This window comes from Panicum virgatum, chromosome 8N (genome assembly GCF_016808335.1).
Source record: "Panicum virgatum strain AP13 chromosome 8N, P.virgatum_v5, whole genome shotgun sequence".
Taxonomy (NCBI): Eukaryota; Viridiplantae; Streptophyta; class Magnoliopsida; order Poales; family Poaceae; genus Panicum; species Panicum virgatum.
Genome location: NC_053152.1, coordinates 2,635,608 through 2,651,759, shown reverse-complemented (window position 1 = coordinate 2,651,759; position 16,152 = coordinate 2,635,608). Strand labels below are relative to the sequence as shown.

The window sequence follows — 16,152 nt, the reverse complement described above, 5'->3', positions numbered from 1 at the left end:
GATCGTTCCCCCTGGATTCCTGCCGTGGCCGGCGGCGCGTGTCTGGTGGCGCCACCCACCCCGGCCGGCTACCTGTTGTCTCCGATGGTTGTGTCGTGTCCTCCTCCCCTGGCGCACATGCCCGGTGTGGTGTGGTGGGGTGGGAGCGCGCCCCCGGCCAATGATTGGCGGCGCGCTCGCGTCCACGTTGTCTGATTGTCCCTAGCGCGTCGCCGGTGGGCTCGAGGCTCGAGGCCGTGTCATGCTCCCGCGCTCCTCCCCGGAACATGAGGCCGCCGGCCGGCACGTCGCGTCGTGCGCACCGCAGCGGCCGGCGGCCGGGAGCGATCGAGAGCGGCGAGAACGGAAGGGAACCGCCTTTTTGACTTGGGCGGATGTCACGGGCACGGATGGCGGCGGCTGTCCGTCGCGGCGGCGGGGGCAGCGACTTGCCCGGCCGCCGGCGGGAGGCGGACACGGAAGGATTGTACAGCATGACTGTTGCCGGTCTGTGTTGCAACAATCGGGAGCGCTGGAGAGCTTCCTTTGTCCGGGATCGTGGGGGCCGGTCACGGGAACCCGTTGGGCGCCCATCGACAGTTTATGATGCCGTGAGTTTGCGAGCCAGAATTCGGAGTAGGCACTAGGCAGGAACACGCGATGAGAGGCTCCCCGTTTCGCTTTTTGATTTTTTTTTTTTTGCGGTGATCTTTTTTTTTTACTTTTCTACTTCCGCGACCACGACCGGGAGGAGAGCTCTGTCCGGCGTGTAGTGAAATGGAAGAGACGAAAGTTCCCCATCTCTAGGCACACGCGGACTTTGGGGTAGGCGTACGCTTTCCTCGTCTCGCCGAGTCGAGTCACCGTGGTAAGACGAGTCTCCAATGTCCTTGTCCCAGCGACGACGACGGTGAGATATTTTTTTTTTTTTGTATGAGGGGGACGACGGTGAGACTTGAGAGAGAGAGAGCGCAAGGGGCAAGTGTCCATGGGCCGCCGCTACGTGTTCGGAATCATGCATGGCCGGGCCGGGGAGGAGAATCGACCGACGACGCTGGCGGTGCCGGTTCGGCCATGGGCTTCCCCCCTCTCGGCCTTTCGTCGGGAGGCTACTAGGCCGCCGAGTGCATTAGATGGGCTCCTTTTTTGTCTGAGAGGCTATTAGATTCTTGGCTGAAAATCACCTCGGCTTGCTTGTATCATCCCGGCCCATTCTGTCCATGGTCGCACACGCCACAAAGAAAAAGATCAGAACGTGCAAGCGGGCCAGTTTGAGCAAAGAGGTCGGAAACAATCAAACCCTTTTTTCCAAAGACAGTTCTCGCGTCTGTCTTTTTTTCGAAAGACAGTTCTGGCGTCTGTAGTTTCAAAAATAATAATAATAAAGTTTCTGGCGTCTGGAGTGCAATGCTGCCCCAAGGGGTGGTCAGGATGATCCAGGGCCTCCAGGACAGCCGCCTGCCTCAAATTTACACCGAGCCAGAGCCCAGAGGTCACATTCAGTCACCATGAATGAACGCCCGCCAATGAAATTTCATTCACGGTGTGATCACTTTCTGCTTCTAGCCTACGCATTTATCAGTTACTAAAACGGATTGTAACTAACCTGACCGGCATTTATCAGTTCAGCGAAGCGTTTATGGCCGGCGGTGTGCCAGTAAGGGGCGGGCCCAAGAATTGAGGGTGGGTATTCAATTTTTAAAAAGTGTAAAAAATCAATAGCCCAAATTTCATAAATTACAATAATAATTTTCAAAATAAAGATCAAATTTATCAATAATCAGCTCAGCTTGATTTCGCTCAGATCTACTTCTGCTTGCTCGCCCATGCCCCATAAGGTGCGGATTGCTGGAGTGTTAGATTTTCGGAGGTCCTGCCATCCTGGCGAAGTGGCAACGTGTTGCCCCGGCCGTGCACGCTCAAGCTGTACGCCTCTGCCTTGCTGAGGCGCAGGCCCTCCCGCTACTTACATCTTGTGGCCCACCCGGTTGCCAAGCCTATGACGATATCTGTCTATCCGGTCGCTGAGCCCCTACCACTGTCTGCCCTCGCGGCCGACGAGCCCTTGCTTTTGTTTGTCCATCTGGTTTCATCACGCCCTCACCACCGAGATCGCTGATTCAAGGAGCTAGGGTTGGGTCTTGTAGCTAGAAATTGGGAATTGAGGGATCGAGGGGACGCACGGGTGCTTGCCCTGCAGCTAGTTTACTAGCTATTTGACTGCTAATTGACCTGTGGATCGTCAGGTGGGGAGTGGTGGGACATGGGCTGCTATGATTTTTAAGCACGAAGTAAAAATTAGAAGTTTGGAAGCCTATTATGTTGTATAATATTTGTATTTTTGGGTCATATATATGATACATTTTACTAAAAATAATAGGTATTCATTTGAATACATTTGACACAACTTGGTCCCGCTGCCACCCATGGTAAAAACTACGAGCAGTTCCCACTTCCACATCCAGTGAGCAAGTGTCATTCATTTGGCGCATGACATTGGGCTGGTACAAAGCCATCAATCATCTCTTTTCCTGAATATTTCCAGGTGCCTAGTACATGCTCGATGACAACTTTGATTCGACCCATGTTCCTGCACTGCGATTCTGCAGAATGTGCACCTGGAATCGACGATCATCTGAACCAAGACGAGCCCCAGTATGGAGTAGACCACAGGTTCAGGTAGGAATCTTTTTTTTTACTGGGTTGTGCTTAGTTTCAAAATTTCTCTATTCAAATTTCACTATTCACCTATCACATCAAATCTCTTACCTCATGCATAGAGCATTAAATGTAGGTAAATAAAAAAACTAATTGTATAGTTTTGATATACACGACGAGACGAATCTTTTGAGCCTAGTTACGTCATGATAGGACAATAATTATCACAAACAAATGAAAAGTGCTACAGTGTACTACAATGTCTGATGTGATTTTTTTACTACTATTTTATGGATCTAAACACAGCCTTGGAGGGCTGGTACGGTGCAGAAATCAACACCTGGTTGTTTACATTAAACCCCATATTCAGAAAAAAATTGGTTATTTACATTAAACCCCATATTCAGAAAAAAAAATTTTATCGCTTCTACTACGTTCTAATTCTAAACGTACTCAGATTGCAGGAAAACAAGGCGCGCGGCGCGCGCCCAGAGCTCGACGCACCAGATCTCTGGGCACAGCACAGAGCACGCGGCGGTGGTTGAGGCGATGCGGCTGTGTGTTTAGTTCCAAAATTTCTCTCAAATTTCATTATTCATCTATCACATTAAATCTTTTATCTCATATATGGAGTATTAAATATAGATAAATAAAAAAATTAATTGCATAGTTTTGATGTACACGACGAGACGAATCTTTTTAGCCTAGTTAGATCATGGTAGGACAACAATTACCACAAACAAACGAAAAATTCTACAGCATGTTACAGTGTCCGGTGTGACCTTTTTACCACTATTTTATGGATCTACCAAGAAGAGTTACTGCTACTAGCATCGTTCGTTGCCGCCTGCAAAGGCACAGGCATTCAAGGGTAAGGCTCTTTAGATTTTTACTCTAAATCCTGTAAACCGGAAAAAAAATCACATCGAATGTTGGGACATATGTATAGAATACTAAATAAAATCTATTTATAAAATTTTTTGCATGAAAGGGCTGTAAATCGCGAGACGAATCTAATGAGCCTACTTAATCTATGATTTGCAACAGTGATGCTACAGTAACCATCTGATAATTATGAATTAATTATAGATTAATTAGCATCATTAGATTCGTCTCGCAGTTTACAACCCATCTATGCAAAAAAATTTATAAATAAACTTCATTTAGTACTTCAAATTAATAAAATTCTAATACAAAATTTTTACATGTAAAGAGCTAAACACGGCGTATAGCAGTAGGGCAGTGGGCAGACAAGGATGAAACAGTGCTGTGCCAGGGTGAATGCGGAGCCTGACTGAACTCTGAAGAAATGAAGACGAGGCTGCGTTTAGTTCAAAAAAAAAATTGTGCAGTACTCGTCACATCGAATTTTCGAACACATACATGGAACATTAAATGTAGTTAAAAAAATAATTAATTACATAATCTAACTAATTCTTACGAGATGAATCTAATAATGCTAATTAATCCATGACTAGACATTAATTATCACATAACAACGAAATATATTACGGTAGCCAAACCCAAACTTTTTCACCAACTAAACAGCTTCTGAAGATGTTTTTCCAAGCTGCATCGGCAAAGGCCCTCCTCCAGTCATCCCCTCATTGCACCCGGCGCACAGAGTCACAGTAGAAGGCCCGGAATCTTTGGGCGAATTCCACACCCTGCTCTGCGAGCCCTGATCGCTGACTAACCCTCGGCTTACACTGCACATTAATTCTCCTCCGATCGCCTCTATCACACCGTTAAGGCTTGTTTAATTGTTTACATGTAAAAATTTTGCAAAGGAATTTTGCTAATTTGAAGTACTAAATAAAGTCTATTTACAAAACTTTTTGCGCATATGGATTGTAAATCGCGAGACGAATCTAATGATGCTAATTAATTCATGATTAATCTATTACTGTAGCATTACTGTTGCAAATCATGGATTAAGTAGACTCATTAGATTTGTCTCGCGATTTACAGCCCATCCATGCAAAAAGTTTTATAAATAGACTTCATTTAGTACTCCATACATATGTCAAAATATTCGATGTGACGTTTTTTTTACGCGGCTTACGGGTAAAGATCTAAGCATAGCCTAAGTATGCTAGCTGTCAGACGTACCTGCCTGCTCTCGAAATCTTATGATCCCTGCGTGGTAGATCTCGTGTTTTTGGCTGCAACGGCATTAGCATGCATGCTCACCTCACGGCATCAGCTGATCAGCATCACTCATGGCGCCGATCAACACCAATGCCTTGAGTAGGCTCAGATGCTTTGATTTCTTTCCGGACAAAACCGCAGGGCGCCGGGGCGGTACAAGTAAAACTCATCTTCCCATTCAGATTCGGTGATCAAAATAAACAATCTTCCGCGAAGACTCTGTAGTTTCGGCAGAAAGTTATTGCGCCTCTGAACCTCTTCTCATCACTCCGGGATAGATGATAAATAGATCCCATGCCCTCGTCAGTCGTCACGGTGGCTCACACGCATGGCATGGGCTTTGCGATCGGGGAAACCTCATGATTTCAGGGTCAGGCGCACGGTCACGCGGGCAGATCGATCTCACCATGCTTCTTACTACCGCGGCCAAGCTTTGCCCGGAGCCCCGGACACAGCAGATCAGAGGGGGGGTCTGTACGTACAGACTTTACTATTCCTTTACTTTTTATCCAGTGAGCGGATTAAGCTGTACGGACTAATAAGTAGTACTGTACAGTACATTCTTCCGTAAAAAATTCCGTCGCCGGAGAAGTTACCGCGCCAACGTAGTACATGACTACATGGCATACTAGAAGGCAAGCAAATTGTAGTCGAGAGGTACGTCAAGATTGCTTGGGTGTTTAAGTATGATGAAACGGAGCATCAGCAGCTTCCTTGAGCGACCCCTTGTTCGTTCTCGCGGAGAGAATGTTCAGCGGCTTGCGCGCTGCGCATGCCCGTACGGCGGCCGCCGGTCGAGCTCGAGCTGGCCCTGCAGTGCTCACATGTGACGGTCGATCGACTGATGCGATCGAGAGCGAGCTGCCGTACGCCGTCGTCTTCTTCTCCGGCAGCAATCATCATGCGGCCGGTGGGCTCAATTACGGCGACGGGCCAGATGGAGGGGATCGTCTGGCTGCGTGCTTACCGTCGTGATTCCGGTCGACCAAGGTTGGTTAAATGTTACGGTGAAAGCAGGAGTTTCGGACGGAGTTTCACAGCGCGCTCGAGTGGGCCCCGGTGGGCCCGGCAATGGCCGAGTTGGGAGCCGCTGCCAAAATCCTGCGCTCTGGAGCGTGATGGACTCGTCAGGACAGCAGGAGCAGGAGCAGTAGCAGCCCACCGCCTGGCAGCGCTTTGACTGCCGGTCCAGAACCTCGCATCGCATGCCGCAACGCACGTACGGTTGATCCTGTGCTACGATACGACCAGCGTCAGCGTATGCATGCAGTGCTGCTCGCTCGCTCACCATGGCCGTCGAGTCGAGTGTACACAGCAACTACCACTAGCAGTAGCATCCGGCCGGAGCTTGGCGTGGCGAACGGCGAAATTACTAGAGCAATCATTTCTCTTCCCAGGAAAAAAAACTATTTTATTATAGTACATCTGAGGGTCTAACTAGTAGTTTTACTCTGGTCAAACATGGTTGGTTCGTTGTAGCAGTCAGTTTACGATGAAAACTTGGTTTTTTCCACATACTATAATGGACTAATGGTACATAAGTACATTTTGCAAAGTTGAATTGAGGTCGATGGTAAAAAGCATCCAATCCAACGTGACAGGCTCCAAAACACGTCTCCGGCATCCAATCCAAAGCAAGCAGTCGGCGCAGCGCATGCAGCTCGTGAGGCTAGCTTTGGAGATGGATCATCCCATCCGTCCGTTGAAGTGCGAGAACTAAAATCCACACTAGTACCGGGTAGGAACCTCTGGTTACTACCGGTCGCTAACCTGGTACCCATCCACGAGCATTTACCGACTGGTACAAACTTCTCCCTCACCACATCACCCGTAGCTTTTTTTTCTCTTTTTTTCTCATTTTCTTTTCCACAAGGCGCATGCCACAATCACAAGAATCACAAAAAAATCACAATCACATGAATCACAAAAAGTTCACAATCACATAAATCAATGAACCAGTTACAGATTTCACAAGAATACATAAACCACAAAAATCACAAAAAAATTGCAATCACATGAACGAGCTAGTTACAGATTTCACAGACTTCACATGAACAAGTCAAAGTTTCACAAGAACAAAAAATAAAACACAACATGAAGCCTCCCTGCGCGCCCATGGTGGTCAGCGGCACCGCGCCCTTGGTGCCTGGCGGCTTCTGCCCCCCCCCCCCCCCGCGCCGCCCCTGCTCCCTGGCGGCCTCCTCGCCCCCTGCTCCCTGGCGGCCGGGGAAGGCCCTCGCGGCCTGTGCGCTGGCGGCCAGCGGCCTAGCGGCGCCGCCCCGCGCGCGCCTCCGCCGCCGCGGTCTGGCGGCGCCCGCCCGCGCACCTCCGCGTCGGGGAGGCCGCGTGCCCCGCCCTGCGCCGGGAGGCCGCGCGCCACCGCGCTACAGGCCAGCCGGTGCGCCGGCGCACTCCCCCCCGCAAGCTCTTGCCGGGAGAAGAGCGAGAAGCTTTGAGATAGAGATAGGATAAGAGAGAGAAGGGAGAGATATGGATGGGGTGCGGTGGATAGCTGAATAAAAAGATAGGCAGGCGGCAGATGACGGAGAGGATAGTACCGGCTCTTGAATTCAGCCGGTACTAAAGCTCCCAATTTAGTACCGGCTGGAGCCACCAGCCGGTACTAAATGGCCCCTAAAACATTTAGTACCGGCTAGTGGCTCCAGCCGGTACTAAATGATTGCTATCTGTTGCATGTGGCTGTCGGTGGAGCACTTTAGTGCCGGCTGGTGCCTCCAGCCGGTACTAATTAACTCCTATGGGCACTGTAGGTTTGGCCCGGTACTAAATGAGTACGTTAGTACCGGCTGAAATTGAGCCCGGTATTAATGACCACGGACGAATGTAGAGTTTTCTAGTAGTGGAGCGTACCGGACGACTGAGGCGGTGTTTAGTTGCCAAAATTTCCCAAAAATTTTCGGCCTCTCTGTTGTTCCCTGTAGAACCCAAAAAATTTTTTGCAGGCATTGAGTTGCCGAAATTTTTTGGAGGGAGCAGCAGCTGCATTTAATGCATGCATGCACACTGTCACAGGAGAGAGGATAGAGGATGCATGCACCCTATCGGTGGGTCCAGGCCGGCGTCGCCCGAAATGTACATCCAGCTCTAATGCGGCCCGTTTAGTTCGCGAATTGGCAACTGAGCTGAAACCCGAATTTTTTCGGGCCAGGCCGAAATTTTCGGCAAACTAAACGGCGCCTGAGCTCTGAGCCCTCAGCCCGAGGGAGGGGACCGGACCGGATACGGATCCGATCTCCACCGCGATCGCGACCTCGGATCCCGACGCTAGCTGGCCCTTCTTCCTCGCCGCGCCCTTGACGTACTCGATCACCCCGCCGGCGACTAGCCTGCCGGCCCGCCTCGAGCTCCGTGCCGTCCGGCCGGCCGGGTCCGATTCCATTTCTACCCGAGGTTTGCGTGCGCTCGTACGCCTACGTGCCAGGGCGCCCTGCCCCTGCCCGCATCTCGCTAGTGCCTGCCGGCGTGGTACGCCTACATACGGCCTGGAGCACACAGTGTGTCATTGTCTGGTACTCTGGCCTTGTACCAATCACTGGGTGCTGCACGTACATGCCTTGCCACACGCCAGGTGCGTGCTGGCGCACGGCCTGATTGGTCTCTCTATCTACCCGCAGGTTTAAAATTCAACGATCGAAGGGACTGCGTTCGTGCGGTGCCCTCTCGATGGATTCATTAATTATATTCGCTCGATCAGGACGATACGACCATAATAATCATGGCTTGGCTTGCAATAAAACTTCTCCAGATCGATCGATATCCCTGGTAGCTGTCCAATGCCCATCGATCTCTCCCGTACACGTGTACGGATCGGTCGATCCCTTGGCTTGCGGGTCTCGCCTCGGGGCCGTAACGTAACTGTTGGCCTCCACAGCCATTACAAAACTCTCGCTACGCTAGCTAGCCGCCTCGGCTCGCTATCGATCGGTCCGTCCCTATCATCGCCACGTACGCGCTTGATCGATGTGACGCGGCCGGCCGGGAACACCAAGATAAACCAGTAGCTAGCTAGCATAGCAGCGCTAGCGGCTGATCGCGATCGAGCTTCCTGCCCTCCCTATAGCTTGTTTAATTTGCATGGGTTGGCGCAGAACTAGGGCCAACACACCAAAACGCTTGAACGTGCAGCGAGCGACGGCACAATGCAGCGCCGATACTTAGACCGGTCAGACCGGTCGGGTATACCGGTCAGACCGGTTGTCGCCGAGCAGATCAGTGACGAAGCCTACGAACGTTAGCCCGGGAAGACCCGTCGGGGCAGGCGCACGTAGGGTTGTTTTAGGGTCGGCAGGCCACCTAGAACGCCCTCAATCGACGTAGAGACGACGGAGGAACATCAAATAGTAGATTGGAAAAGCTAGGGCAAAAGAAAAGTAAAAAGATAAAAGTTGTATTGATTTGATCGATTGGATACCCTAATCGGCCGTGACCCTTTATATTTATAGGGTGGGGTGGACTTATCCCGCAAAAAATCCTATTACAGATCTAAATCTACAAAGAGTTCTAGTTGTACTCGGATTCCAGGAAGACCGGTCTGACCGGTCCGACCCACCGGTCAGACCTGTCGGTGTTGCCAGACCGGCTACATGGTCCAGACCGGTCAGACCGCTCTCAAGCACCGGTCCGCCTGACCGAAGCAATAAATGCCAACCACTCCACCGTGGAGTTAGAGATCCGCCGGCTCACCGTCCGCCTGACCGAAGCAATAAATGCCAACCACTCCACCGTGGAGTGGGAGGTCAGGCGGCGTCAGGCCACCACGCCGCACAACGGCTATGACCGGTAGTGGCCCTATGGCTGGACAAAGGGGGAGAAACGTTGAAGTCACCAGGACCGGAGAATCGAATAAGCAAGTGCGAAAAACGAAATCGAGATCTCTTACTCCGACAGGGAGTTCAGGCTGCGCTTGCCGTGCCGCTCCTCCGGGCCCGCGGCACGCTGGCGCCTCCTGACGACTGACCCGAGGGCGTCGCCCTCGGGCCATCCTGAACCCTCGGGGCCGTCCGCCCGGGCGTTTCCACGCTCGCCGTGGATGCCCCGCCGCCCGTCAACGCCGCAGACGCGGGTGTCCGCCTGCCCGCCGTGGGTGAATCCCTGCCCGCCGCGGGCGCGGGGCAACCTCTGGCCTGTCGCCGGCGCAGGCGACCTCTGCCCACCGCCGGCGTGGACGACCTCCGCTCCGCCCTCGCTGTGGGCGTCACTATAAGTGTTGCTGGCGTGAGCCTCCCCTCGCCCAGCGTCATCGTTGAGGCCTCGTCGCCGGCCCCTCACTGGGCCGGCTGGGGACTTGCACCCGTCACCACCTCGAAGTCATCCAACTCCGAGAAATTGACCCCGCTGGTCGAGGAATCCTCCTCCTCGGTGGACTCGGGCGTGGGCGGCGGCGGCGGCCCTCCCTCCGCACTCAGGCGCACGCCATGTCGTGGTTTTCCTTCCTCTCCCTCTTCTTGGCAGCGGTCTCCTTCGCCGCGTCCTTCCTCTTCTTCACTGCCTCTACGTTCAGGCGGTTCGCTTCGCGGGATTCGGGAACCGGAGGCTTTGAGATGTAGCATTTGCGGCTTAGACCCTGCAAGCGCAACCAAATCAGGAGCAAGAAGTAGGGGAAGAAACGATTCGAAATCGACAACAATCAAAAGCCAGACTCACTAGACTGATGTACCCCTTCACGGGGCGCATCTTGATCTTCCAAAGATCCTCGGGGTCGGAGGGGAACCGCGCCACCGCGCTCCTCGCCCCCTGGGCAGCGGCGTCAAGGGAGAGCAGCTCGCTCAACATCCTCGAGCCCTCGGCCACGGCCTCGGGGGTAAGGTCGAAGATTGGCAACCTCCTCTCCATGAGGGGAATCACCCTCTGCCGATGGAAATTCGCGATGACGGCGGCCGCCATCAGCCCCTTCTTCACCAAATGTTGTAGCGCATCAGTGAACACCTCGAGCCTGGCCTGCTGCTTTGGGGGCGACACCCCCAACCCCACGAGTCCGGCTTCTCCCGGAACACCTTGTGGGTGAATGCCGGGAGCCGCTCATCATCATTGCGCAGGTAGAACCACCCTCGGGTCCACCCGGCGTTATTCGTGGTCATATTGCTGGGGATGTACAGGTTCACCCTTTGCCCGTGCACGTGGAGAATAAGGCCACCGGCGCGGGCGTGTCTCCTCGACTGGCCCTGGACGGAGTCAGTGTAGAGCTCGCCGTGAAACAGATGGGCCCACAGGTCCCAGTGCGCCTCCACCCCCAAATATCCCTGGCACACGGCGACGAAGACCGTTGCCTGCAAGATGGAGTTGGGGGCGAAGTTGTGCAGCTCCACCCGTAGTGGTCACAGAGCGCGCGGACGAACCTGCCGGCGGGGATGCCGAACCCCCGCTCATGGAGCCGCACAAGGTTCACGATGTAGCCACTCGGCAGCCTCGGAACCACCTCCTCCGCCCGCAGAGCGATCCACATCGGCCGCGACGGGTCGGTGTTCGGCGGCAGGAGCCCGTCGCCGACTAGCCCCTTCAAGACCGCCTCGGTGGCGGAGGACTTCCCCCATGGCAGCGGCTCCTCGTACTGCACCATCACTCCGGATCAACGGGGAACGCGGGGAATAGGCTCGGACGAAGGCAAAGGTGTGCTCGCTCTTTTCTTCTTCCTCCTCCCGCTTCTTGGCTCTGTTCTCTGGATGCAGGGGAGGCGAAGAAGGCAGGGGAGGCGAACTCGGAGTGGCCTTACCGCCGCTTCTCCATCGGCGAACTCCGATCTTGAACTAATCTCCTCCAGCAACACCCGCAGGCGCGCCGACGCGCCCCCACGGAGGAAACTTCACACATTCGAGGATCGAAACCCCCACGGTCAGCACCCAAGTCATGCCGTCGAGGGATCAAACCTCTGCAGGGCTGATGCTCACCCCAACAAAGGCTCGGGGGCTACTGTCGGGTACCATGATTAGGGGCACCTTAACCAGGTGATTAAACCACCCTCAAAACGCAAAACATGAGTTAAGCAATCAGGCTCATGAAGGCCTACAGTCTCCTTCTGATCCAAAGGAAAGGAAAAGACTCAAAAAGGCTCAATACGCATCCCACCTCCACAGTACGGCCTATTCGAAACTCCCCTCAAACCAGCGGAGCGATCTCCGCTTCGCTCGAGGCCTCCCCGCCGAGATCCCCGACAGCGCACCGCAGCTCCACCTCGCTCGAGGGTCGCGGACCTACCCTCGGGAGAGCAGGCCAACTCCGCCTCGCTCGAGGCTACCCCTCGGCAGACAGAGTTAGCGATCCGCCGACTCACCGTCCGCCTGACAGAAGCAATAAATGCCAACCACTCCACCGTGGAGTGGGAGGTCAGGCGGCGTCAGGCCACCACGCTGCACGGCGGCTGTGACCGGAATCCCGTCCACCAACTCCAGTCACTGCTCAGCCATCCCCGGCACTGTGGCACCGCTGTGGGAACCTGCGATGCCCTATACGAACATACCCAGCACTGTTCCCGCCACTGTGCTGCCAACTCCCCGTACTGCCCCGTGTACTTTCCCTGCTGCGGAACTCTTGATCGGCATGGGCGCGACCCTCGAACGCGGCCCGGGCCTTGACCAGAGCAAGACCCCCGCCCACAAGACCCTCGGCGCCCCGCCACGTCGAGCACGGAGGATGGTACCCTCCACAGCAATCACCACGACGCCCGCTGGAGCCGCAAGGACGCTGGCGCGATCTCCGCAAGGCTAAAGACAATGCTCAGGACAACCGCACGCCCGGCGCCATGATCTCCAGCGCCCCACAGTGTACTTTCTACAGTAGTTGTTCACTTTGCGCCCCCGATTTGGGGAGAAACGACGACTTCTTCCCCCTCCCGTACATGTACACCGCCTCTCCTTGTGTCTATAAAAGGGGGAGGCGGGCTCTATCTTCTCGACTCTCTCTCGCCTCCACGCTTTCATACGACCAACTCCTTAGCTTCGCCCGCTCGTTCTCCTGTTATTGGGACTTGCCTCAATCACTTAGCAGAGACCTGAGAGATTTCCTCCCTCTCTCGTCTCGCTTGTAACCCCTACTACAGGCACTCCGGTGCAAGATAGTACAGTGCACTCGCACAACCCTTGCTGGACGTACGGCCCCGTGGCCGGAACCAGAATAAATCCGTGCGTTACTGTATTACCTCTTGCATCAATCATCTAGGCTGAGGAATCACGCAGCATCTTCACTAGTTGGTGCCGGACCGCCGGGTCAGGACAAGTATCAATTAACAATTACTGTAGCATCAATGTTGCAAATCATGGATTAAGTAGGCTCATTAGATTCGTCTCGCGATTTACAGCCCATCCTTGCAAAAAGTTTTATAAATAGACTTCATTTAGTACTCTATGTATGTGTCAAAATATTCGATGTGATGTTTTTTTTGCATTTACGGAATTTACACATAAAGATCTAACCAGGGCCTCCGTAACTTTGCGAGCATTGCGAGGAGCAAGAAATAGCTAGAGAGCGGACGAGGACGGTCAAACTCAAGCCTGATTGGCATGGCAGGCAGCAGGGTGAAGAATGATGAGGCCCACCGCCCACACATGGACAAAGCTAGCTCACCCCACATGCATGCCCCAGCTAAACTAAACCCCACCAATAATCCCCTCTTTAAGTAGTCTTTATACTTAACCCCATCACCTCTCAAGTTCTTAATCCACCTTGTCAAATCAACCATATACATAGTATATAAAAACCACACACGCCCCTCCCCTTGCCTCATCGCCATCGCACACCGTTGCATGCGAGGCAGGCATCTCTAGTTGCAGCAGGTCCACTCACACACCGTGCGTCCAAGCAACCACTAGTCTACTACAAGGCGTGGCAGCTGCCGCCGGAGCTAGCGCGCGCAGGCAGAGCACGCCATCGAATCCTCCCACCCAGCGTTTACCGGCCGGTGGCGGCGAGATGTCAACCAGAGCGCGTGGCGGCGGCGGAGGGAGGCAGTTCCCGGTGGGGCGGCGCCGGTACGTGCCGGTGGCCGACGCGGGGTGCGGGTGCCGCCCGCGCCGGCCGAGGCTGCTCAGCCTGCCGTGGTTCCTCAAGCCGTGCCGCCAGCTGAGGGGCGGCGGTAACGGTAAGGCGGGCGGCGGCGGAGAGCAGTACTCGTGCGGGTCCACCTCCACGGCCTCCTCCTCGTCGTCGTCCGCCGCCACGCGCAGCACCGGGTACTCGTCGGCCTACTCCTCCGACTACTACCAGCATCAGGCGCCGCCGTCTCCGCTCACCAAGCATCGGCCGGCGTCGCCCGCGCGCGCGGGAGCGCCGCCGGGCAAGAGCTCGCAGCAGCTGAAGGCTAATAAGAAGGCGAGGAAGAAGAAGAGGCACGAGAAGACGACGGGGGGAGGCAAGGAGGCGGCGGCCGGCGCGGGCGTGGGCGTGGCGGTGGAGAAGGAGTCGTCGGACCCGCGCGCCGACTTCCGGGACAGCATGGTGCAGATGGTGGTGGAGATGGGGCTGTGCGACTGGGACGGCCTCCGCGGCATGCTCCGGCGCCTGCTCGCCCTCAACGCGCCGCGCCACCACGCCGCCATCCTCACCGCCTTCGCCGAGGTCTGCACGCAGCTCGCCGGCGCAGCGGCCGCCGCGGCCGGGCCTCCTCCTTCTCCTCCTCCGCTCCAGCAGCAGCCGTCGCCGCCGCCGGCGTACGCGTACTACCACCAGTACCGGCGCTGACGATGGCAGCGCCCAGACCACCCACCCACAGGCCACACGCCACAGCTGCCTGCTTGTTGAGATCATCCTGGCACCACGCCATCCACCACCTGCTGGCTGCTGCTGTTGTAACTTGTAACGGACCTGGTGGTGACACGACCTCTTCTCAGAGGAAGTTGCAGCAGGCAGCAGCCGCAAGTACTAATTGACTAGTTAATCAGGACATTAAGCTAATAAGCATGTATAGTAATATTAAAATAAAGTGAGTGGTGTGCTACTGTTAATTAGACGAGTACCAGCAGGTTGTCCATCGATTCCAGTAGTTGAGTGAGTTGTTGCTTTATTTTGGTTTGTATGCATTTCCTAGTGTTGAATTGTAGTACTTCTTGCAGAGTAGTGCTCCCTAATCTACAGTATGAGAATGAACGAATAATCCAGTGAGGACTACTTGTGTGTGGCCTTGGGTTTTGCATCAAGGTCATCCATCCATAGACCATAGGTGTGGAAGTAGGATTCGTCGAGTCTACCAATCTGTAGCTGTACTTTGTACACGTATGTGCGTGCGAGTGTGACTTGTAAAATTTGTACGTATATGTTACGTGTTCAAAACTTGACCTGGTTTGATACAGGGAGTGTTTGGCAGGGCTCTCCTGAGGAGCTTCTTTGGAGGAGCCATAATTCATGGCTGCTCCAAAATGGCTCCGTCTCCACTATTTTACACTAGGAAATAGCTCTGAAGCTGTTTGGAGCATGAGCTGTTTGGTACAGCTCCCGAAGATGCCGGTGGTAAAACAGCTCATGGAGCCATGCCAAATACCCCTATAGTATGATGCTATAGTCAATAAGACTAGCTGCAGCAGGTGCAGGGTTCTGCTAATTAATTAATTAATTTACACGAGATGACGAGAATTCTTCTCTCTTCTACGGAACGTGGAGATGGCGTGGTTGAAGTGGGGAGTCCGTCGTCTTCGTTGCCTGGTGCACATGTGCGGATGCTGATGAGGTGCCTGTTCCCACGCAACGCTCTGTCATCAGTAATGTTGCAGACTTGTAGTCCGTAGTGTATGAGGCCAAATCTTAAGGTAACATACATGGCACTTCCTTCTTCAATTAGAAAAGTTGAATGGAAAGCTCAACACGTTTTTTAAAGTTCGATCGAAGCATCAGAGGAGATACTGGTACGTGGTACGGTGGTCGAAGTCGCTGTTTCATTTTTTTAGAATTTTTACAATGATTGAAAAAAAATAGAAGCCGTTCATCTGATAAAACCTACAGTGGTGAAGATAGGAAATATCCACCTGCTACTGGCAGACCGCAGATGCTGCTGTAATTGTAATTGTAATGGACCTGGTGGTGACACGATCGATCTCATCGCACAGCAACTTACAATTACAAAGGGGCAGGACAGGACAGCAGGCAGGCAGCAGCAGCAAGTACAAATTGACTGGTTGATCACAGGAAATTAAGCTAAGCATATATAATAATAATAAAGTAAGTGGCCGGTGTGCTAGTTTTAGACGACTACCAGCAGCAGGTTGTTGCTTTTGGTTTGTATACGTAGGAGTATTTCCTAGTGTTGAAGTGTAGTCTTGCAGTAGTACGTGCTCCCTAATCTGCAATATTTTAGAATAATAGCTATTGAGGTTGTGCTGCTTGCTTGTGTTGTGGTCTTTGGTTACAGAACCCTTTATTAGT

The 16,152-nt window shown here is 53.5% G+C and overlaps 1 protein-coding gene across 1 annotated transcript; it reads left to right on the top strand.

Moving 5' to 3' along the window:
• The first annotated feature begins 13,500 nt into the window (after window positions 1–13,500).
• Window positions 13,501–15,083, top strand: LOC120686404 (transcription repressor OFP8-like). Its single transcript, XM_039968606.1, has one exon. It carries the CDS (start codon window positions 13,711–13,713, stop codon window positions 14,476–14,478), a length of 768 nt encoding a protein of 255 aa, XP_039824540.1. The 5' UTR covers window positions 13,501–13,710; the 3' UTR covers window positions 14,479–15,083.
• Window positions 15,084–16,152: the final 1,069 nt, after the last annotated feature.

Bases quoted from the DNA above. Each gene is read 5' to 3' on its own strand.
- LOC120686404 (XM_039968606.1), top strand. From the start codon at position 13,711: ATGTCAACCAGAGCGCGTGGCGGCGGCGGAGGGAGGCAGTTCCCGGTG.